This window comes from Streptopelia decaocto (genome assembly GCF_964273445.1).
Source record: "Streptopelia decaocto genome assembly, chromosome: 1".
In the NCBI taxonomy this organism is placed as follows: Eukaryota; Metazoa; Chordata; class Aves; order Columbiformes; family Columbidae; genus Streptopelia; species Streptopelia decaocto.
Window position 1 is genome coordinate 193,410,484 of NC_138663.1, and position 19,052 is coordinate 193,429,535.

The following is a 19,052-nucleotide window of genomic DNA, read 5'->3' on the forward strand; positions in this document are numbered from 1 at the left end:
TCTAGAAAGATGTAAAAACCACGAGGATTTATTGTAATTCTTTTTGCAGCTGTTTGTTCTTGGTGTTTTAGGTATTTTAATGGATTTCTTTTTTAAAAAGCTTCTTTACTGTCCATTATTTGCTGTTAAAAGAATTTATTCTGCAGTGCTGTTACTAAGCTTTAAATATTTTTATCTAGCATGAAGTTGCAGGAAAAACCCTGCACAAACCAGCTCTCGCAGTACTGTAGAATGCAGTATTTGAATTGCCAGCTGGAAGTGGTCTTTCAGACTGCTTACAAATGTTTTAAGTATTTGTATGCTAATGAGATATTTGAAATCTTTGTGTTCGTATTTAAAATAATTCAGTACATGCATTGCTGCAGATGGGAACAGCCCATTGCCCTCCTTGCTGCTTGGTCCTGCCTCTCGCCTGCTTTGCGCTGCTCTTGCACCTCTGTGCCCATGCAGTGAGCATGGTTAAAGAAACCCAGGGAAAACTGTCGATTCTGCTCATTTCAGCGGGGAAGAACAGCATAGAGTGGGCAGTAGAGCAAGACTCTTCGTAACTATGTGGACATAGGTTAGTTTGTGCTGTGTCTATATGCTGCATAGAGAATGTAGTTTTTGCATGTATATGTTTTTCATTAAGTGAGTTTGAATGACTTTTCAGCACTTCTAAGAAATATATGGGTTAGAACAAATAGGTAAGAAATACGTTTAGTGCTTTAGGTATCTGGATAGCAGAGTTGTTTTACGTTTTTAGTGATAGCTTGCCCAAGAGGGCAGGTGTTTGAAGTGATGAAAAAAAAATACACTAAAATATTGAGCCAAATTATGTGAGCTTGATCTGTCTGCTTTCTGCATTTGCCAAGAAGGTTACATGGAAGCCAGTAAAACATGGAAAAAAGTCTTCTTCGTGGTTTCTCCAGAAAAGATGGTAAACACAATTGCTTTAGAGAAGCAAGACTATTCACATGTACTTCTTCTTGGAAGAAAATATGGAAACTGCAGTTACAAGTATGAGAAATACTGTCTTTTAAAATGCTAACATTCTTCATTCTTTAATACAATAGCACTTCATTGTTCCATGTCTTATGGTCCTCCTTAAGGGATGGAGCATGTGAAAGGTAAGCTACAGCTACAGCTTTAATCAACTTCAAATCAAGAGCCTTTTCCAGAAGGCACAGAAGGAAAACTTTAATAACACAACAGCAGTTCACCTTCAGTTTAGTTCCAGTGTGGAACATTGTGCTTCTAGAACTTCTAGCATTGTATCAGTAGCAGTTCTACATTTGACATTTTCAGAACCAGAGCTGTACCAAATAATATATAAGTTTCTGCCTTAGCGTGTGAAGAATGCAGTTATTACATTTCAAAACTGAATGTTCAGAATGTATAAAATAAATGTAATATATTGAATTACTGGTTTAAAAGTGAAAATAACGTCAACTTGGCAGTTGAGATGGCTATGCTTTTAGGACCCTTTTGGTATATGTACCAGTTTATCGTTGCCTTGTTTTGCTTTGTGTAGCTTTTGTATTATCACTTAATGCATGTTCAGCATCATTCTTGCATCGCAGTTGTGTACAGTTTCATAATTTATTCACGCTGCTGAATGCAAATGTTTGTAGAAGGGGTACTAGAGCATTTGTTTAATATTATGGAACTTGTTTAGGAGGGGTTTGCATTGCTAAGCTTGTTTTCTGTTTACTCTGCATGTTTTGTGCAAAATACACTTTTTCTATTGCATATGGGAAAAAAGTGGCAAGTCATGAAAACGTGTTACATTAGGAAAGTAAACTGAAGTCTAGGATGCCTCTTGCTGTTTCTAAAGTGACAGCTGGCTCAGGATAAAATCACTTGGTATACTTCCTCCTCTATGATTAAATCTAGATATTTTTTCTGTTTGCCAGCTACTTCAGTATTAAAGATCAAAAAAACGCAACCAAACACGACTGAGTTTAGTTTCCATAGATAATCTGGTTTTAATTACAAGTGTGTGTACAAATGAGCGAATTAATCACAAATAACCTGATGTTTGCTCTGAATAATACTGTATTAAACATTTAAAAAAATAGTTTGAGTTTCATTATTTTAAAAGTGAAACTTTAAAAATTGTGTTGACTGAAATGAAACCTGTCCACTGGAGGGTGAGAGAGAGTACAAATCTTTGAAGAAATCCTGCTCTTGTCTTGAGTTCCATTATGTTACTGGGCATGTGTTTTTTACTCTTTAAATTTGGATTATTGTGTGAAACTGTTTGTTACAGAGACTTAACAAGAAATAGAATTTTGTCTTATTTTACCCAGTTACAGGTATTAAATTTGTTGTTAGCAACATAGAATTGGTTAGATTAGGCACATGTACTTTACTGGAGATGGTGCCATGTGCTATGAATATCAGTAATTCAATAATTCAAGTGATGGTTGTTACCAAAGACTGTTGTGCCTTTAAGCCTAGTAGGATAAAAGCTCATCTTGAGCATTATTCTTACTGCCTTTGAAATTAATTCTTTCATGTGTCTTCTCCTTCTTCCAGTAACCATAAACCTGAATTTTCTAAGTGTCTGATATTTTGGGGAAATAAATGCTGATTTTAAAACTGTGCCTAGAACCTTGATACTACATTTGCATTTTTGCTTTATTGTTGTAGTGGTCACAGAAGTACTCGTGGATTTGAAAATGTTCATCTAGATTTTTGGGAGAGACTGAGGGCTTGATTCTTACATGTTGCTTAATTTGTGGGAAAGATGGGAAATTTGTGCCTCAGGTGGGAAAACTTGTAGAAACTTCCTCATATTATTGTAAAAAAATTTTTAAAATAAAAATTGTTTTTAAAATGGGTATCTTAAAAACTTCCCAGTGTCAAGGAAGCTGAATGATGTATCTTTAAAGAACGTAGGAAATCTTTATTTTACTAGAGATCCTACATATTTGTGAAGTGTTTGAGCTCTAAATCTTTCACTGATTTGACATGGAGGACATTGTGACCCAACCCTAACCTTCCATTAGTCTTATGGTGAAAATTCTGCAAGCTTTTGCAAAATCTTCAGTAGTGATGTAAGGACATAATGTGATATACTGACTGTAGGACTGGGCCAAATAATTCATTTTTGAACATGGTTGCTGGCCTGCTCTGGGTACCCTTATCTGTTCCATTTAGGACCTTGTTTCTTACTTTGTATTCCAGGTTTTCTTTAATGTTAAAGGCTTTAAATTTCTTGATGATGTGGAAGATACAAGCTGTATAAAACTTTGAGGGTTGTAATACTAACCTTGATGGAAATGGGCTAAAGGAAAGAGTCAGATGCACAGTAAAAACTGATCTTTATATGATTTGGCAAGTCATTACATACCTCTCCATATGTGTTTTGTTGGTGTATGAATATAATGTATGTATTCTTAACCTCTTGTGTTACTAAAAAGGATTTATGGTTCTTCCTGAGTGGGGGGAAAAGTCTTCTGGATTAATTTAATGTTAAAGTTTCTCTTTGCGTAAATCAATACACAATAATTGTCAGAATACATGTGAACTTAAAAAAAAATAGGTATGTACCCTCTCGTGACTCATAGGTGTGTGGAAATACTAATATGGAAAAGTAAAAGTAGATAAGTGCTCTTCATGCATTTACAGATGGGGGAGATAGTTATGTGGAAAAGCATGAAGATGTGGTTTGACCTCATCTTTCAGTCTCTTTCTTCTAAATTTTGGAAGCTGCCATAGAATTAACTCCAAATATGACTCGTGATAAACTTCATCTAAAATTCTTCAATGTTGTGTCAGAGTTCTGCTATAAGTGAAATTAGTCCAGTGTAGACATGTAAGTAAAATACGTGCTTTATGGGACAAAATAAGTCTTGAAAGCCTGTCTTTCATTAAGATACGGAGAAGAGTAATGTCAATGGGGAGTTGGCTAGATATTGTCTCATCTTTTTAGTTTTTGTTTACATAAAAACGTAAAGGAACAGAGGTGGAACTTTATTTAGCCTTTCCCTGCATGTCATTAATAGACAAGACAAAAATTGTGCTGGGAAAGGACAGAAGTTCAAATACTTTTAATTTACCAGTGCTTCCAGTAGAGGACTTCTTGCACAAGTTTAGAGAGCTCCTGCTTAAAAATAAAATGCTGCTCAAATCCGATCCTGTTCTTATTGCAGGAAAATGTAATCTCTTGGCTTGTTTGTGGCAAAACAAGGATTTAAGTTGATGAAGAAAGTAATTATCTTTCCACAGTGATAAACCTGAGTAGTTGAACAACCAACACCTGAGGCAGCTTATCTGCTGATGGGGTAGGTGTACAGCTACACAACACTCATAGCTTGCTGGGACTTTGACTGTGGTAGTGTAGTGCCTTTGGCTGGTTCAGCAGTCGCTCCATCTGCCTCAGTTAATGGAGTTCCTTTATGGCTACGAGGATGCTTTTCACAATATTCATCACTTCTGTATAGCAGATTTCAGTTGCACTTTGGCAGCTGCTGCAGTTGGGGGTTGAGGGTGGTATAGACATGGACCCCTTAAATCAGCGTGTGCTTTTCCCAGCTATAGTTGTCTTAGTTCACACCTTTTCAGTCATTGCAGTGCATTTCCAGATGTTGCTTTTCCTGAATTATAAATGTGGTATTCTCATCTGAGCAAGCTTGTGTAGAGACTTAAAAAATACTGTATACAAATAAAAAAACCCACCAACCCAACTTGTTAACACATGTACTGTCAGAGACACCAATTCCTTTGATAATTCAAGATGTGTTACAGAAAATCAATCTGTTAGATTACTGTTTCAGTCAGATTCCCAAATTTTAGAATGAAGATGCAAAGACTTGGTTCTGCCTCTAGGTGCTGAGGTTCATCTTTAAACTGTTTGTATATATGCATTTATTTTAGTTTACAGAGTGTGGTGTAAACTAGAATCACTCAAAATTTATGCATAAATATATGCAGAGCATACTCAGCTATCAAATGTGAGATTTTGCAGAGCTCAGAATGAAATAGATTTTTAAATAAGATGTAACGAGAACAAAGAACAAAGTTGAACAGAATAGGAGAGCACACTGCGAGTTCTTTGAAGATGGTCTGTAAGAAGTAGTGGAAGAATCTGATAACAGGTAAATGTTCTTTTAACCTTTCGAAGAAATCGATGCATCAGTACGTACCACTTTGGTTTGAAATGTGGACTTTTGAGAGCTGCTGCTTGCTTATGTGGAATTTCTTTTCAAGATAAAACAAATGATGATTGTAGTGTGCTAGAACGGTCATGTTTTCCTTGTGTATGTCAAAAGTCATGAACTGGTACCTGAAGTAAGAACTTCTATGTTTTTTCTCATTAATGTGTTGATATTTCCAAATTTGTCACCTGACAATTTTGATAACTTAAATGCATATTTTTAATGTGAAAATTATAGTATGAGCTTGCATCTTGAAACTTTGAACAAAAAAACGTGATAGAAAATAGTGCCAACAGTCATCTCTTCGATTCAGAATATTTTGGTCTTGAATATGATGCCAGCTGACTACCTTTTTGTGTAAGATGGTACAAAATGAAGTTGCGTATTTTCTACCATGTGGTCTTGGCTTAGTCCTGTGCAAACATGGTTCCATCATTAAGGTCTTTGTACTTTGTTTTCAAGTGAAGAAAGTTGTGGCAAACTGGAGTGTCTTTTAAGGGGATAATTGTTGGAAGGGTTTAATTTTAAATAGTGTTCAACGCACACTGAGATGCCTGATAGTTAATTCTGTTATTCAAAGTTGAAATTATTCCCTTATTACAGGTGTTTATTTAACATACATGAGAACTGAAGCTTAATGCTTTTTTAGTATTTGTTCACTTGGAAAGCTGTTTTGCTTTGGGTAGGAGCAATAACTTTATCTTACAGGAGTAGCCACTTCTATTAAAATAAGGAAAGTAAAACGGTAATAGAAAGTTGAGAGAAATCTTACTTAGTGCAGCGTCAGCAATATGCCCAGCTGGGCAAGTAAAAGATAAAAGCCAAGTTTGAGTCCCAGCTTGCCAGACAGTACAACAGGACAACAGTAGCAAGTAGAGAATCTTTGCTCTTCAGTTTTATGCAGTTGAGTTATCCGCATATTCTTCCTTATATTTTTTCTCAGGTTCCTTGATAGTGTTATGCACAACTTTTAGCCCAGGTCTGAATAGTGATCTGCTTAGGCTGGGCAAGTGAAGGCTTGGTTTGTTGCAAGGACTAGTTGTGTCATATTGAAACAGATCTGCAAATGCCTTCATCTCCTCAAAACACAGGTTTTCGTGAGAAATAGCACCTGTATTCAACACTGCTGCCTTTTTTTTTTTTTTTTTTTTTTTTTGTAAACAGGTAAGTCTGTATGTCAGTGGGACCAATAGTTAATAAAGCATTTGCAGGATACTCTCAGTTTATTAATGCTGTTCTGTTGTCTTTATCTTGAAATACAGATTCTGTTTCCTGTGTATTTCAAATCTAATGTAGGATGTTCTTTTTTCTACCACATATGGCTTTATTATCATGGAAGCTAGAAGCTGATGTTCTTTATTTGTAATCAGAGATAAAAATTGCCACCTAGCAAAGTTAGCGTATTGAGGAAATTACTTAATTGCACAATGAATTACCAAATTTTTGGACAGAGCCAGAGGCAGTGGGCACAAACACACACAGGAGTCTCTGTTTGAATATCAGGGAACACTTTTTTCCTGTGAGGGTGACCAAGCACTGAGAGGTTGTGAAGTCCCCATCCTTGGAGATACGGAAAGCAACTGGGCAACTGGCTCCAGGTGATTCTGCCACCTAGATAAAGCTTTGACCTTATTGAAATTTATTTGAATTAACACTAAAAACCTATTACATGCTTAGGTATTTGAATGCTTCCATACTAGGTTTCATTTCAAGGTAGATGTACGTATTGCTTAGTATTGTTAAATTTTACATTTTCACATTAAGCACTTCAAAGATGAAAGCTCTTTGAGTGAATCTTGAGTTGTTGCTCTTTATAAGGATCGTGCGACCACAGCTTGCCCTGCCCTTTCCCCCAGCACAGTCTTATGGCTTCAGAGCTTTTAGCCCCACAAAGATAATCGATTCTGCTGTCATTATTTTGAAGAGGAGGTTAGGACCTGGCCTAACTTGGCACCTGCTGCACAAGTGACAGGTAAGGAATCTTTACAGGAGGGAATGGGGAGCGTTGTGTGAAGTTGTGTAAGGCGGTATTGCCATCACTTTGGAAGTAAACATGCTGTGTATCAGCGAGTTTCACAATTTCTTAGGAATGCTGATTTTTTGAATTAGAGAAAGATGGATATGCTTAATCTAGGAAGCTTACCTTGAAACTAGATACCCTGTAGTTTTTTGAAGATTCAGAATATTCTCAAACTATTGAGGTCATCACATCTCAGCTATAGATACTAATATAAGTAGTTTTCTGTAATAAAAAGTTTTGCTGATTTTCTGTAAAATTTTAGAAAACTGTCTCTTAGGCTTTGCCTATGCACATTTTTGCTACTTTAAAACAATTTTAAAAATTACTTTGAAATCAAACTAAATTGATGCTAATAAAACTATGCGTATTGAAGCGTGTAAAATGATCTTGGTGGTTCTCTCAGATTGCATAATTGTAAACTTGCTTACACAGTGTGTAGTGCAATGATATCCTGACTGCTTAAAGCACTAGAGCGGTACTGGTACTACTTAACTCTCTGGTAGCTGTACTGGTTTAACTATATCTATTAATAGTTTACAGCAGACTTTTCTAAATTTGTTTCAAACTCTGTGTGTAAACAAGCCATAAGTTTCTGTCATAGGTTGAACTCCCTCAGAATTTCTAGAACCTGACATAAAACAAGTTCATGAAATTTTAACTGTAACTTCCAATGCTGAGTGAGGCGACGGTTTCAGATGCTTTTCTTCTGTCAGGTTTCTTAAGTTTTATGTTAATTGGTGAAGTCACATCTATACATCATTATTTCTAGGTGAAAGAGATGATGAGGGTTAAAGGTTATTCCCTTCCTCCTTCAACAGTTTTGTGCTTCTTAGCTGTTCATGATAAGGTAAAGTATCATAAAATGCTCAGGAACTTTACATCCATGTAATGGGGCACGTGAACTCTGAATGGAGAAAGTGATGCTGTTACTTGGATGGTTTTCCAAGCTGCTCAGCAGGAGCACAGTCGTTGAAAGTAAAAATCTGAATGTCTGAAGGTGTTCCTGCTGTATTAATACATACGTAGAATGGATCATTATGAAGATCACTGTTTGGTTAGCCAGCTCTTCTGGTGCTGCACATTCCTCAACTGAGAATGTTAGCGATATAGGGGAGAGGGCTGTTTTCAAAATACGGGATTGAGTTGCCATTTCATATGGGATTATTATAATGACTTTGTATGACTACAGCCTTACAGCAGAAAACTTTACAAAAATATAATGTATATATAAAATATACATTAAAATGTTACCCTTCAATTTTGCTGTGTGATAGAAGCCTGAGGGATGTTAGGAAGTTAAAGATTTTATTCCCTTCTGCTGGTTAAATCCAAACTTCTTTGAAATTGTAGGGAAACATTTTTAGCAAAAAAAAAACAAAACAACAACATCCTGCTTTTGTATTAAATGTGTGGTCTTACATCTAGGAACATAATGACTCGCAAATGAACAATTTTTATTAAATTTACAAATTACTTAGAAATTTCAGTGTCTTTATTTAGACCTTGTTTAAGCTGCGCAGATGAAATCTTCGTCCTTTCTGTTTAAAGATTTTCAGACATGCTCATCGTTCCCCAAATATTGAAGAAAAAGTTTAACTTCTGCATGAGTGAAGTTTTGCAATCCAGGCAAAACAGAAAAATAATTGTCCCTTGATTGAAGTATTGTCACTGGTAACTGCCACCGTCTTTTCTTTTTTGGTGTCTGATTCCAGAAGAGGAATATGACTACATTCACATTCCTCATGCTGTGTAAGATGCTAACTTCAGATACCATATACCTTATAAATAGAAAGTCGTGAAATAGATCTTAAATGTTTTTAATAGCTGTGTCAAGGGAATTGAATGCCTTGCTGGCTCAGTTCAAATATTTGCCCGTCTGCTGCTAGGAACTTAATTTTCCTTTTGAGCCTTAATTTGGTAGTGTTCACTTTTTCCCTTAAATACTTCTAGCTGTTGGCAGGTATTTGCTCTTAATTTGGGGAAGGTTATCTTGCAGTTTGTCTCCTGTAATCAGTGGCAGCCATGCAAGATGCCCAGGAGACAACTGATTTGCTCCCTGATGGTTTTATTGTTGCAAGTGTGTGCTTTTGTCCTTAGCAGGGGCTACTCATGATTAAGGTGAGCAGGTTCGGCCAGACTTGAATAAAAATTAAGAATGGGGAGGAAAAGATTGCTTGATCACTTAAAAATGTCTAGCACTGTGTGTTTTGTTAGTACATCAGCAGCCAACATTGTTATCTGTTACCTTTTGATAGGTAAACCTGAACAAGTGCAAACATGAACACAGCTCTGCGGATCATCTCGGGTTCCCTTTGGAAACCCCAAATAAATGGCCACAAGGGATTGTGTGTTCTCCTGAGAACAGCTCGGCACTGGAGTTCTTCCTTTCTGTGTGATGGATAGTGGCTCTGCTACTCTCAATGATCCCTATTCCTGCTGGTGCAAAATGTTGTATGGTCCACTTCAGTGGAAGTCAAAATTTACCTGTGCTGCTGTTGCTAGGTAATTTTTCAAGTAAACATAAAATAAACTTTGTTACAGTAGATCTCAAAAATCCTACTTTTTTTTTTTTTTTTTTATAAAAAGGCAACCTGTCAGTCAAGCCAATGAAGCTGCACAGCATCGGGGGGTGTGAGGTAAATGTAAAACGTCCTTTGGTGGTGTGGATTGTCCTCGCTGTTCCTGCTTAGGATGCTGCTGTGGCAGCTTGGAGCTTGTCTCGCATCACAATTCTCTATTGGAAAGGCAATTGTGGGGAGTATCTGTTAAGCTGAATCTATTACTTGAGATAGGTTGTACTGAGGAGCCAGTTTTCAGTTTTCCTCAATAATGGCACAGTGGATGCACAGTATCACTCACTTTGTCTGTGATGCCATCTGTTCCCTTCAGACTAGACATGTTTATCATGCTGTTACCCTCTTACAATATTTGAGATTCCTTTTCCTTGGCACCATACCCACTTTGAGCTTTAATTTAAAGAAAAGCTTTATCATATGAATGAAGATGATTCAGAGTGACTTTGGTGTATTCCTGCTTACTCTTACAGATCCTTTTTTTCAGAACTAGCTGCTAGGATACATTCAAATGTAACAAAGTGCTTTTAAGCATGAACAATGGGGTTTGTTTAGGTTTCTATAGGGTAAGGAGGTTGGAATGCTCTTAATTTCTTGGTAGAGAGAGAGAATCCCAAAGAAATAGTGCAAAGGGAGAGACACACTGTTTAAAAGAAAACACAGACACACTAGAATCACTTTGCAAGTATTCAAGTTATGGTAAATGGTTAATTTATAACATGACTATGTGGTCTTACTGGCTGGTTTTAGGGCTTGTCTTCAGAAACATCAGATTTATTGGCTACAGTTTTGTCACTAGTATCAGTTGCCAAGAATCTGTCTCACTGCTTCCTCTTCAGTGAACCTGGGTGGCCAGGAGAGTGAAGATCTTACCCACTGGCTGTTACCGAAACTGGAGGGACTGTGTTAGGCCTTTGGAGATATTAGCCTTACTGTTTGTAGATAGAGTGAAAAAGGAAGAAAAGCCTGATTAATATTAAAATAGAGACTGAAAGATGTGCAGTTTGTAATTGTAGCTTCCCTTTAGGACGGGTAGTACTCATCAATAGCTGGATTGGTTTCACCATATGGAGGTGGTGTTCCAGGACACTAATATTGGTCCACATGACAGTTCCAGCCTGGTCCCCTGGCCATTATTGTGTTGGACCTGCTCAATGATTTTAATACTAGCACTTGTAAAATTAAAGCCCTAGTTATAAAGTGTTAGTGTGCTGTGCTTTGTCGTATCTGCTTTAGGAAGAAGGTACCATCTCACAGAATGTCTGCGTTATGGAACAGATAACAGAACATTTGAACTTTGATATATGTTATAGCAAGCTGCACCATGGTGAGGGGAAAGATGACAAGGAAGCAAATGGGAGGATTGAAGGATTAACAGCACTTTTAATAGGACTCAGACATGAAATTCTGCCGACTTAGAAACCATATTTCTGCTGAGCTGCTAGCCTCAGCTGTACCCAGTAAGGCAAACATTACCTTTATTGTTAATGTTTGTGGTTGTGTGTTGTAATTTGCACATATGTCACTTCTGAGTTGCTTTTTGGGGCTGTTCCTGGAGCAAAACTAGCCTGAAAGGTGCAACCTGTGTGTGGCTTTCCAAAGTCATTCTTTCTGTAACAAATGGTTGGCAGGATGTGCTGAGTTCTCTGATCATCAAACAGGACCCTGAGATGTAGGTAAATTGTTTTAAGAAGTCTTTATCTGAGAGCATAGAGAGCTCTTGATCCCCTTGTGCCCGTGTCACAAGGGGCTTTCCACACACTCGGCCTCTTTACAGAGGTTTCTTTTGGGCTCCTCGGTTCTGCAACATGTTTCTGTGTCTGCATCCCCAGCTGGAGCAATGGATTATGTTAAACCTATCAAACATTGCAGTGCTCACATGTTCCATTAAACTGGGGGTATTTGTGGAGAAGAGGCGATTTTAGTTGTGGGTGAGGGAGGAGGGAATGTGTGGGTATGGGTTGGGTGAGAACTGTTTTGAAGCCTGAATGTCTGGGGCAGGGAGCTGTTGAATTTTAAACACTTTAGTTATCCAAACTATTTTGCCTATGGACTCTGGAAGAAGATGCACAGAGTTCAGGATGGATGCCGTTATTAATGCTTTCAGTTATTATTTAGGCCTTTTTGAATATACTAACAATAATTTTAATTATGAATTAATGTAATAGGACTAAAATTATACTCTGACTTGCCGTTAGTCCAGTTGCACATACTGCTAATCCAAGCAGATCTACTGCAGATTTTTGACATTACAAAAGTCTTAACTTTTGCATCAGTTTCTAATGCTTTTATTATTAATATATATTTTAGTGAGACTTTTATGCAGTTCTGCTCTGAAATGTTATTCTGAAGTAGGACAACGTTTTACTCCAATTTAATTCAGTTGTATTTTCAGAGATAGCATTGCCTCTTAAGTATCTGCTAAATGTCTGTACCACAGCAGGCTGTGCAATGGGAATGAGACTCTTTCTGCTTCCACACCCTCAGTACAACTACAGTGAGAGCAGTTAGTTCTCAAGTTTCGTTAATAACTGTGTGTGCAGGTGTCCTAATTATTGTAGTGACAATAATATGAGAAGGATGAAATGTTGCTTTGGCCACGCTCGTTGACAGGCCTGGAAGAAGACAGTGTTGTGTTTGATAGATGTGTTTTAAAAACCCTCCGAAGAGAAGTGACTTGGGATTCTTTGGAGCAGAACTGCACTCAATCTACTCCAAGCAGAAGTATGAAAATATAGGAACTTTGTAATGTTCTTGGAACAGCTGTTTTTTAACTGCTGACATAATAAAATCAGATTTAAAATCTTTCAAGAAATCTGTGTAGTAACAACTAAGTGGTTACAATGGGTAGAGAATAAATGGATTTTTTTTTCGGTAATGTGAAGTTTTATTTCTCCATATTGTGAGAATTTGAAAAGACAAACGACTGTATTTTCTAGTGTGTCACAGTTATTTACTGTTTCTTTATTTTTTTAGGTTACTATTAAAATCATAAAATGCAGATGAAGACTGGCTTGTGCAGAATCCTTCTGCTATCTTAAACAAAAGGGATTCCTAAACCAAGTGTTAGTACAAGGTATGTATTAGGATATTTGGCTTTATTCAGCAGTTTCTGAAATTAGGAGCCCTCTTTTTGTTCACATTTGCAATTTGATGTAGAGTAATTCTGCTTGTACGCTTCAGCTAATACTCACTTTTAGATAATGTAATTCCTTGCATAATTCCTGTTGTATGTTGACATGTTTTTAAAGGACTTGAAATATATGTATGCAGCCTTTTGCAGACAGCTCAAAATCTGGCTGGCCGTAAGGTGTCTTACATCCCAAACCATAGTGCCACATTAATATGATGTCCTGTCTGGGCTCGAAGATGCTGTCAATATGTTGCACTCAGAATCCAGTTTGTATCATCAACACTGTAGTTTCTGATTCGGAACAGTCCTTGGGATTGGCCTTTGGTCCAGAAGGCCATGGCCATGTACCCTGTAAGACCTGGTGTAGAGTTGGGTTTGTGTTCGTGCAGGTGTGTGGTGTCGTCTGTCCTGGGCGTTGGGAGCGTCTCTGTGGACTGACAGATAGGGAGGTTTTAAAGGGAGATGGATGCAGCTTGGTTCAGTAGTTCTGAAATTCCAAAGTATCAGTTTTATAAAGTAAAAATGATGTTAAACACTGGGATTTAACCAAGATGTGCAAGTTCTGCTGATACAGCGTGAGGAATTTCAGGTTAGTTCTCTTCTGTGTTTGTTTGGCTGAGTGAACATACTCAGAACTGTCTCTATAGTGATGTTAACAATAAACAGAGAGCTAGATATACTGAGCTATTTATCGACATCTGAAAGATGTAATCAGTCTTTCACACTGGAGGTAAAAGGCGGGGGTTGGACTAAATGATGTTCAAAGGTCCCTTCCAACCCAAACCATTCTGTGATTCTATAGTAGTAGTCTGTGTGGTTTATTGCTAATTACAGAGGTCCTTTTACTGATTTCCAAGTCATCTGGTAAATTAAGTGTTGGAAGTTAAGCAGTAAAACTTCAGAGAGTTGCATGGGAAATATAAACATGATGGGGTCCTTTGTAATTCTGTAAAAAGCATGGAAAGGGCTACATGAGAGAAGAAATATTTCCGCAGTAATACGTTTCAAACTGTACTCTTGAGTTATGACTAATACTGGAAAATTGCTCATGTGGTCTTTGATGCCCAAGACTGAAATAGTTCAAAATTTCTACCCAGGAGAAGCAGAATCCTCTTACACACTCCGCAGAAGCTCTGCTTAGTTTTTTTGTACCTTTTACTCTCTACCTGCTGTGCCTTGTTGCATCTTTCACTTACGTAGCACTGCTTTGTACAGGATTTTTCCAAATTAAAAATTTTCTGTGTGCATGCTTCAGAGGAAAAGTTGGGGCCCTGTTCCCCTCTTGGTGCTGAGGTCACCTCAGGCAGGGTGCTGTATGTCGGACAGCCTGGTAGTTGCCTTTGCTGCTGGCAATGACTTCTCTCCTGAGCCCTGCAGTGCTAACTCACATCTCACCTCTGCAGTGGAAGTTGGGACAGGCTTTTCATAGAACCCCAGAATACCTGAAGTTGGAAGGTGTTGTGGAGACTGTATAATCCAACACGCTGCTCAAAGCAGGATGCCAGGTAGAGCAGGTTGCCCAGGACTATGTCCATTTGGGTTTGGTCTCCAGGGAACGGAGACTCCACAGCCTGTGGGCAACCTGTGCTGGTGCTTGGTCACCCTCACAGTAAAACTTTCCTGATGTTCAGAGGGAAGCTCCCATTTTTCAGTTTGTTCCCATTGCTCTGGTCCTGTTGCTGGGCACCACTGGGGAGACTCTGTCTCTGCCATCTTTATATCTCTAATTAGATGTTTGTAAATATTTAGACGATTTTGCCCCACCTTTTCCAGGCTGAACAGTCTCAGCTCTTTCAGCCTTCTAGAACATGAAAGATGCTCCAGTCCCTCAGCTGTCTTCCATTCACTGAACTCAAACCAGTATGTCCACGTCTCTTGTACTGGGAAGTGCAACACAGGACACAACACTCCAGATGTCTTACCATTGCTGAGTAGAGAGGAAGGATCATCCCTCTTCATCTGCTGGCAGCTTTCTTTGTAGTGAGTGCAGGATGCCATCAACCCTCTTTGTGGTCAGGTTATATTCTTTGCTCATGGTGGTTCTTGGACTTGTTGTTCACCAAGATCCCCAGGTCCTTATTGGCAAAGCTGCTTTCCAGCCAGTTGGCCTCCAGCTGTGTTGGTGCCTGGGATTATTCCTCCCCAGGTGCAGGATTTGGCATTTCCCTCTGAACTTCATCAGATCGTATTGAGCCCATTTTTCCAGCCTCTTGAGGTCAATCTGGATGGAAGCATGACACTCTAGTGTATCAGCCACTCCTCCCAGCTTGGTGTCCCCAGCAGACTTGCTGAGGGTGTGCTCTGTCCCATCAACCAGGTCATAAATGAAGGCGCTGAAAAGGCCTGGCCCCAGTAGTGATTCCTGGAGTACTTTGCTACTTGCTGCCCTCTAACTGTACGTTGTGCCGTTGATGAGAACCTTCTGAGCCTGGCTGTTTAGCCAGACTTCAGTCCACCTCATTGTCCACTTATCCTAGTCTGTGCTTTATCTGCTCGTCAATGAAGATACTATGGCAGACAGTGTCAGAAACCTTCCTAAAGTCAAGGTAGACAATATCCTCTGCTCTCTCCATATCCACTGAACTGGTCACCTCATCACAGAGGCTGCCAGCTTAGGATCCTGAAGGATTTGCAAATGACCCCTTTGTAAATCCATGCTGACTACTCCCAGTTACCTTCTTATTGGTCTGGAAATGGTTTTCAGGTGTGGTTGGTCCATCACCTTCCCAGGGCCTGTAGTCCCCCCAGTCCTCCTTCCTGCCCTTGAAGACAGGAGTGACATTTCCTTTCCCTTGTCCTCGCACGCCTCTTCCAGCTGCTGTGTCCTATCAGCGACAGTGGCCTCTCAGTGCCAACAGCCACTTCCTCCCATCAGGCCCAACGCACTGAACTCATGTCCAGATTAAGTGTTCCCTGACCTGGGCCTGTTACCTACTCCACATTGGGGAGCGGTGTCTGAGGAGGTGGGAACACTGATCTGCACCCTGCTGTGTGGTTTTGCCTCGCCCGTTGCTAAGGAGTTCCCTGTTACTTTCTTAGTAACATCACAGTAAAATTCTAATGTAAACATAATCACACAATAATGCATAAGATACATCAAGCTATGGAAATAAGTAAGCTACAAGCATTTACTCACAAAATCTATAAAAGACAATGCAGTTAAAACTCTTTAGCAGAAAAAACCACAATTTTTTCAAAGTTTGACTCAGAAGAGGTTTTTCTGTCCAGCTGACGTTTCAGCCTTCTTGTCTTTATGTATCAGGCTGGCCCTGTGCAAAGGAGCCATTTGAGCGCTTGGCAGGTTTCCCTGGCATCTCAGAATTTTTATGTCCTCAACTTAGAGTTTCCTTCCTGTGAAGGGAAGAGCCCTGGCCAAGGTTCCTTGGAGATACAAGTGTTTCTTTGACTGGCTAAATAATGACTCCTTGTCTGAGGGGAGTGATAAAACCCTTTTTTTCTCAGTCCCTAGTATTAGTTTGTGTGTGCGCATTTCAGATCGCAGCGTGAACCTGGCTGACACAGCATAATGGCCTAATTAAAGGGTGTTAAAAATTGAGGGTAGATAAAAACGTGAGTGGACTGCATTGTCCTTGGGGCAGAGTGTGCAACAGCAAATGGTGACAAAGTTGCAGAAGCCTGGGAGAGTGAGTCAGGTCAGGCACAAAAAGTTACACCTGCTCTGTTTGGTCTTCCTTAACCGGTGGCTGAGCAGTATTTTGTAGACATCAGAGCAGGCCTTGGTGTGTCATTGCGTTCCCTTCTTCAGTGCTGAAATGTTTGCATATAGTTCTGTTGGACCAAAAAATGCACCAGGTTCCGATTTAATTTGTAGTGAGGTCAAAACACTGTGTGTGTGTCTGCCTGCTGCTGCCGTTCCTGAACAGCGGCAGCAAGTTCCAGGTGCCTCTTGGAAGGGCCATGAAGGAAAGTGTTAGCATTTCCCAGCTCTTTATCCAACCACATTTGCTAATGCACTGCTTTGAGTCTTGTTGTTTGCAGTACTTTGAGTACAAAAGTGTGTTTTCAAGGACGTTATCACTCCAGTATCTCTAGGAACTCCCCAGCCTGGATTACTTACTTCCTGAAAATGTTCTTCTCTGCGTTAGGTTTCAGTGCAAACTGCTGGTGGTGCACACCCTCGGAACTGAAGAGGGCTTCTGCTGTACTGTGATTGTGTGCAAGATGCTGCTCCTCACGCTGGAATTACAAGGACCATCAGGGGTGAGAAGATAATAGTGTTGTCACTCATTAGAGCACTTAACAGTGGTTGTGATTCTTGTGATGTAATCCGTTTCTTTTGTGTTTGGTTTATCAGTCTCTTTGTATTATTTTTGTGCCTAACAAGTGTTGTGTTCTCTTTTTCTTCATTGTTCTCTCTGCTTCTGGGCACAAGAACAATGTTGTTATACTATTAAATCCTTAATCAAATCTGTGACACCTAGGTGAGCAGGGGAGAGGGTTGAATTGCTGCTCGCAGTTGAGCTGTTCTCTCTGCCTGTAGACAGCTCTGCCCTGCAAGACCTGAGGGAACGGGCCGCCGGAAATGGTGGCAGTGGGACCAGCCTGGATTGGTGTGTCCCCCACCAGCACCCCAGACTGGAAAAGCCACATCAGAAGAATCTGAAGACATCTGCTTGCGAGGTTCAAAATGCCTTTTGCCGTATGAGGCGAGTTACAGCTGCTGTGACATGACACTCTTCAGCCGCCGGCAGAGCAGGTGGTCCCAGCGTTCAGTATCCAGTAGTAAAGCTGCTCTTGGCCAACTCTGCGGAACTGAGGCTTTGGCTCCCTTTTTATCTGGGCTGTACCAAAAGCAGATTTTCTTTCAGATCTCCAATACTTCCAATACTCAAATGCTTCTGATAACAGGACTGAAATTTGTACCTGTTACAACAGGAATCAAAGTAATTGATATTGAAAGGCTGCTCCTTGGTTACATGATTGGTTTTGGACTTAAAACAACTTTAGAGTTAAGTGACTAAAAAATAATTTCAAGCAATAAAATATGTAACAAAAGATGGGGAAATTCTGGGGTTTATATTTAAAGAAAAAACAGTGGCGTGGATTGTGTTTAAGTTGCAGTAATTTGAAGGAGCACGGAAGTATCGTGTGAGCCAGCAACAGCCAAAAAGGACTGGAAGGAAAATGTCACCCCGTGGGGAGATGAAAGCTGCACTAAGATTTCCCTGTCCATGCAGTCACGTTTGAGTTGGATGTGTGATAAAAATGCCTGCTGTCTTACTGCAGCCAAATAAACAGATGAAAAACAAAACCCAGGAATGAATGAAATTAATAATGAAATCCAAATTTTGATGTGGTTTCTCCAGCCTTACATTGCACTGTAATATACCACCACTGTTAGTATTTTTTTTTTCAGGGTTTCTATGCCTGTTTCTTTCTATTTCCTGCAATCAGCAAGGCAGTGAACATGAATCAAGGGCCTGAGAGAAACCTCATGAAGTTTGAAAAAGGCAAATGTGAAGTTCTGTAGTGGGTACAGAAGACCCTGATGCAGCTCTGCAGCAGCTGGTCGGGCAGTCCTGAGGGACCAGCCAAGATGAGCAGGGGCAAGGAAAGACACTGCTCCTCAGTGCTGCTGAGACTGCAGCTGGAGGGCTGGGCCCAGCTCTGGGCTCCCAAAGACAAGAGATCTATGGGAACAGTCCAGTGGTGGCCACCAAGATAATCAGGAGGTTCAAGCATAGGAGCTGTGGGGACAGGCAGTGGGTTTGCTTGCTCTGGAGAACAGGAGCTCAAGGGGTAGGAAATCTGACTTCAGCTGTGTAATGGAAGGGGCAGAGAAGGTGGAGCTGGGCTCATCTTAGAGGTGCACAGTAATGAGGACATTTTGTGTAATTTTGTGTTGCATCATACCACTAATAAAACCAGTGCAAGTCAGTATGGTCTTGCTGTACTTTACTGGGGTCTCCACAGTGTGGAACCACTGGGGGTTCCTGGTAGCCTTTCTGTTTCAGAGGGTGAATGCAGGGGAGCCAGGCTGGGGGCTTGTGTGGGGCAACATTCACTTGTGGTCACGGATCTTCATCCTCCTGCTTAGACAAATATGTACTGTGGAATGTTAATACAGTAGAGCTGAGAGGTCCAGGAAATCAATGGGAATGCCAGATGCTTGTACATGTCCCACACAAGCTTTTCCAGACAGGATGTCACAATCAGCTTGG

The 19,052-nt window shown here is 39.8% G+C and overlaps 1 protein-coding gene across 6 annotated transcripts in view; it reads left to right on the forward strand.

Moving 5' to 3' along the window:
• Window positions 1–18,768, forward strand: part of PSPC1 (paraspeckle component 1) — a 63,772-nt gene extending 45,004 nt beyond the window's left edge. For 2 of the 6 annotated variants that reach the window (XR_014186696.1, XR_014186697.1), the window contains 3 exons: window positions 12,714–12,813; window positions 16,977–17,091; window positions 17,372–18,768. Coding sequence is in view for 1 of the 6 variants with exons in the window: in XM_082076384.1 (XP_081932510.1) it covers window positions 7,934–8,011; window positions 8,721–8,747 (105 nt within the window). In the remaining 5 variants the exon portion in view is untranslated. Of the gene's footprint in view, window positions 1–7,933; window positions 8,012–8,720; window positions 9,667–12,713; window positions 12,814–16,976; window positions 17,092–17,371 lie in introns of those variants that run through there. The other 4 variants (XR_014186693.1, XR_014186694.1, XR_014186695.1 and 1 more) reach the window with 4 other exon arrangements.
• The last annotated feature ends 284 nt before the right edge of the window (window positions 18,769–19,052 follow it).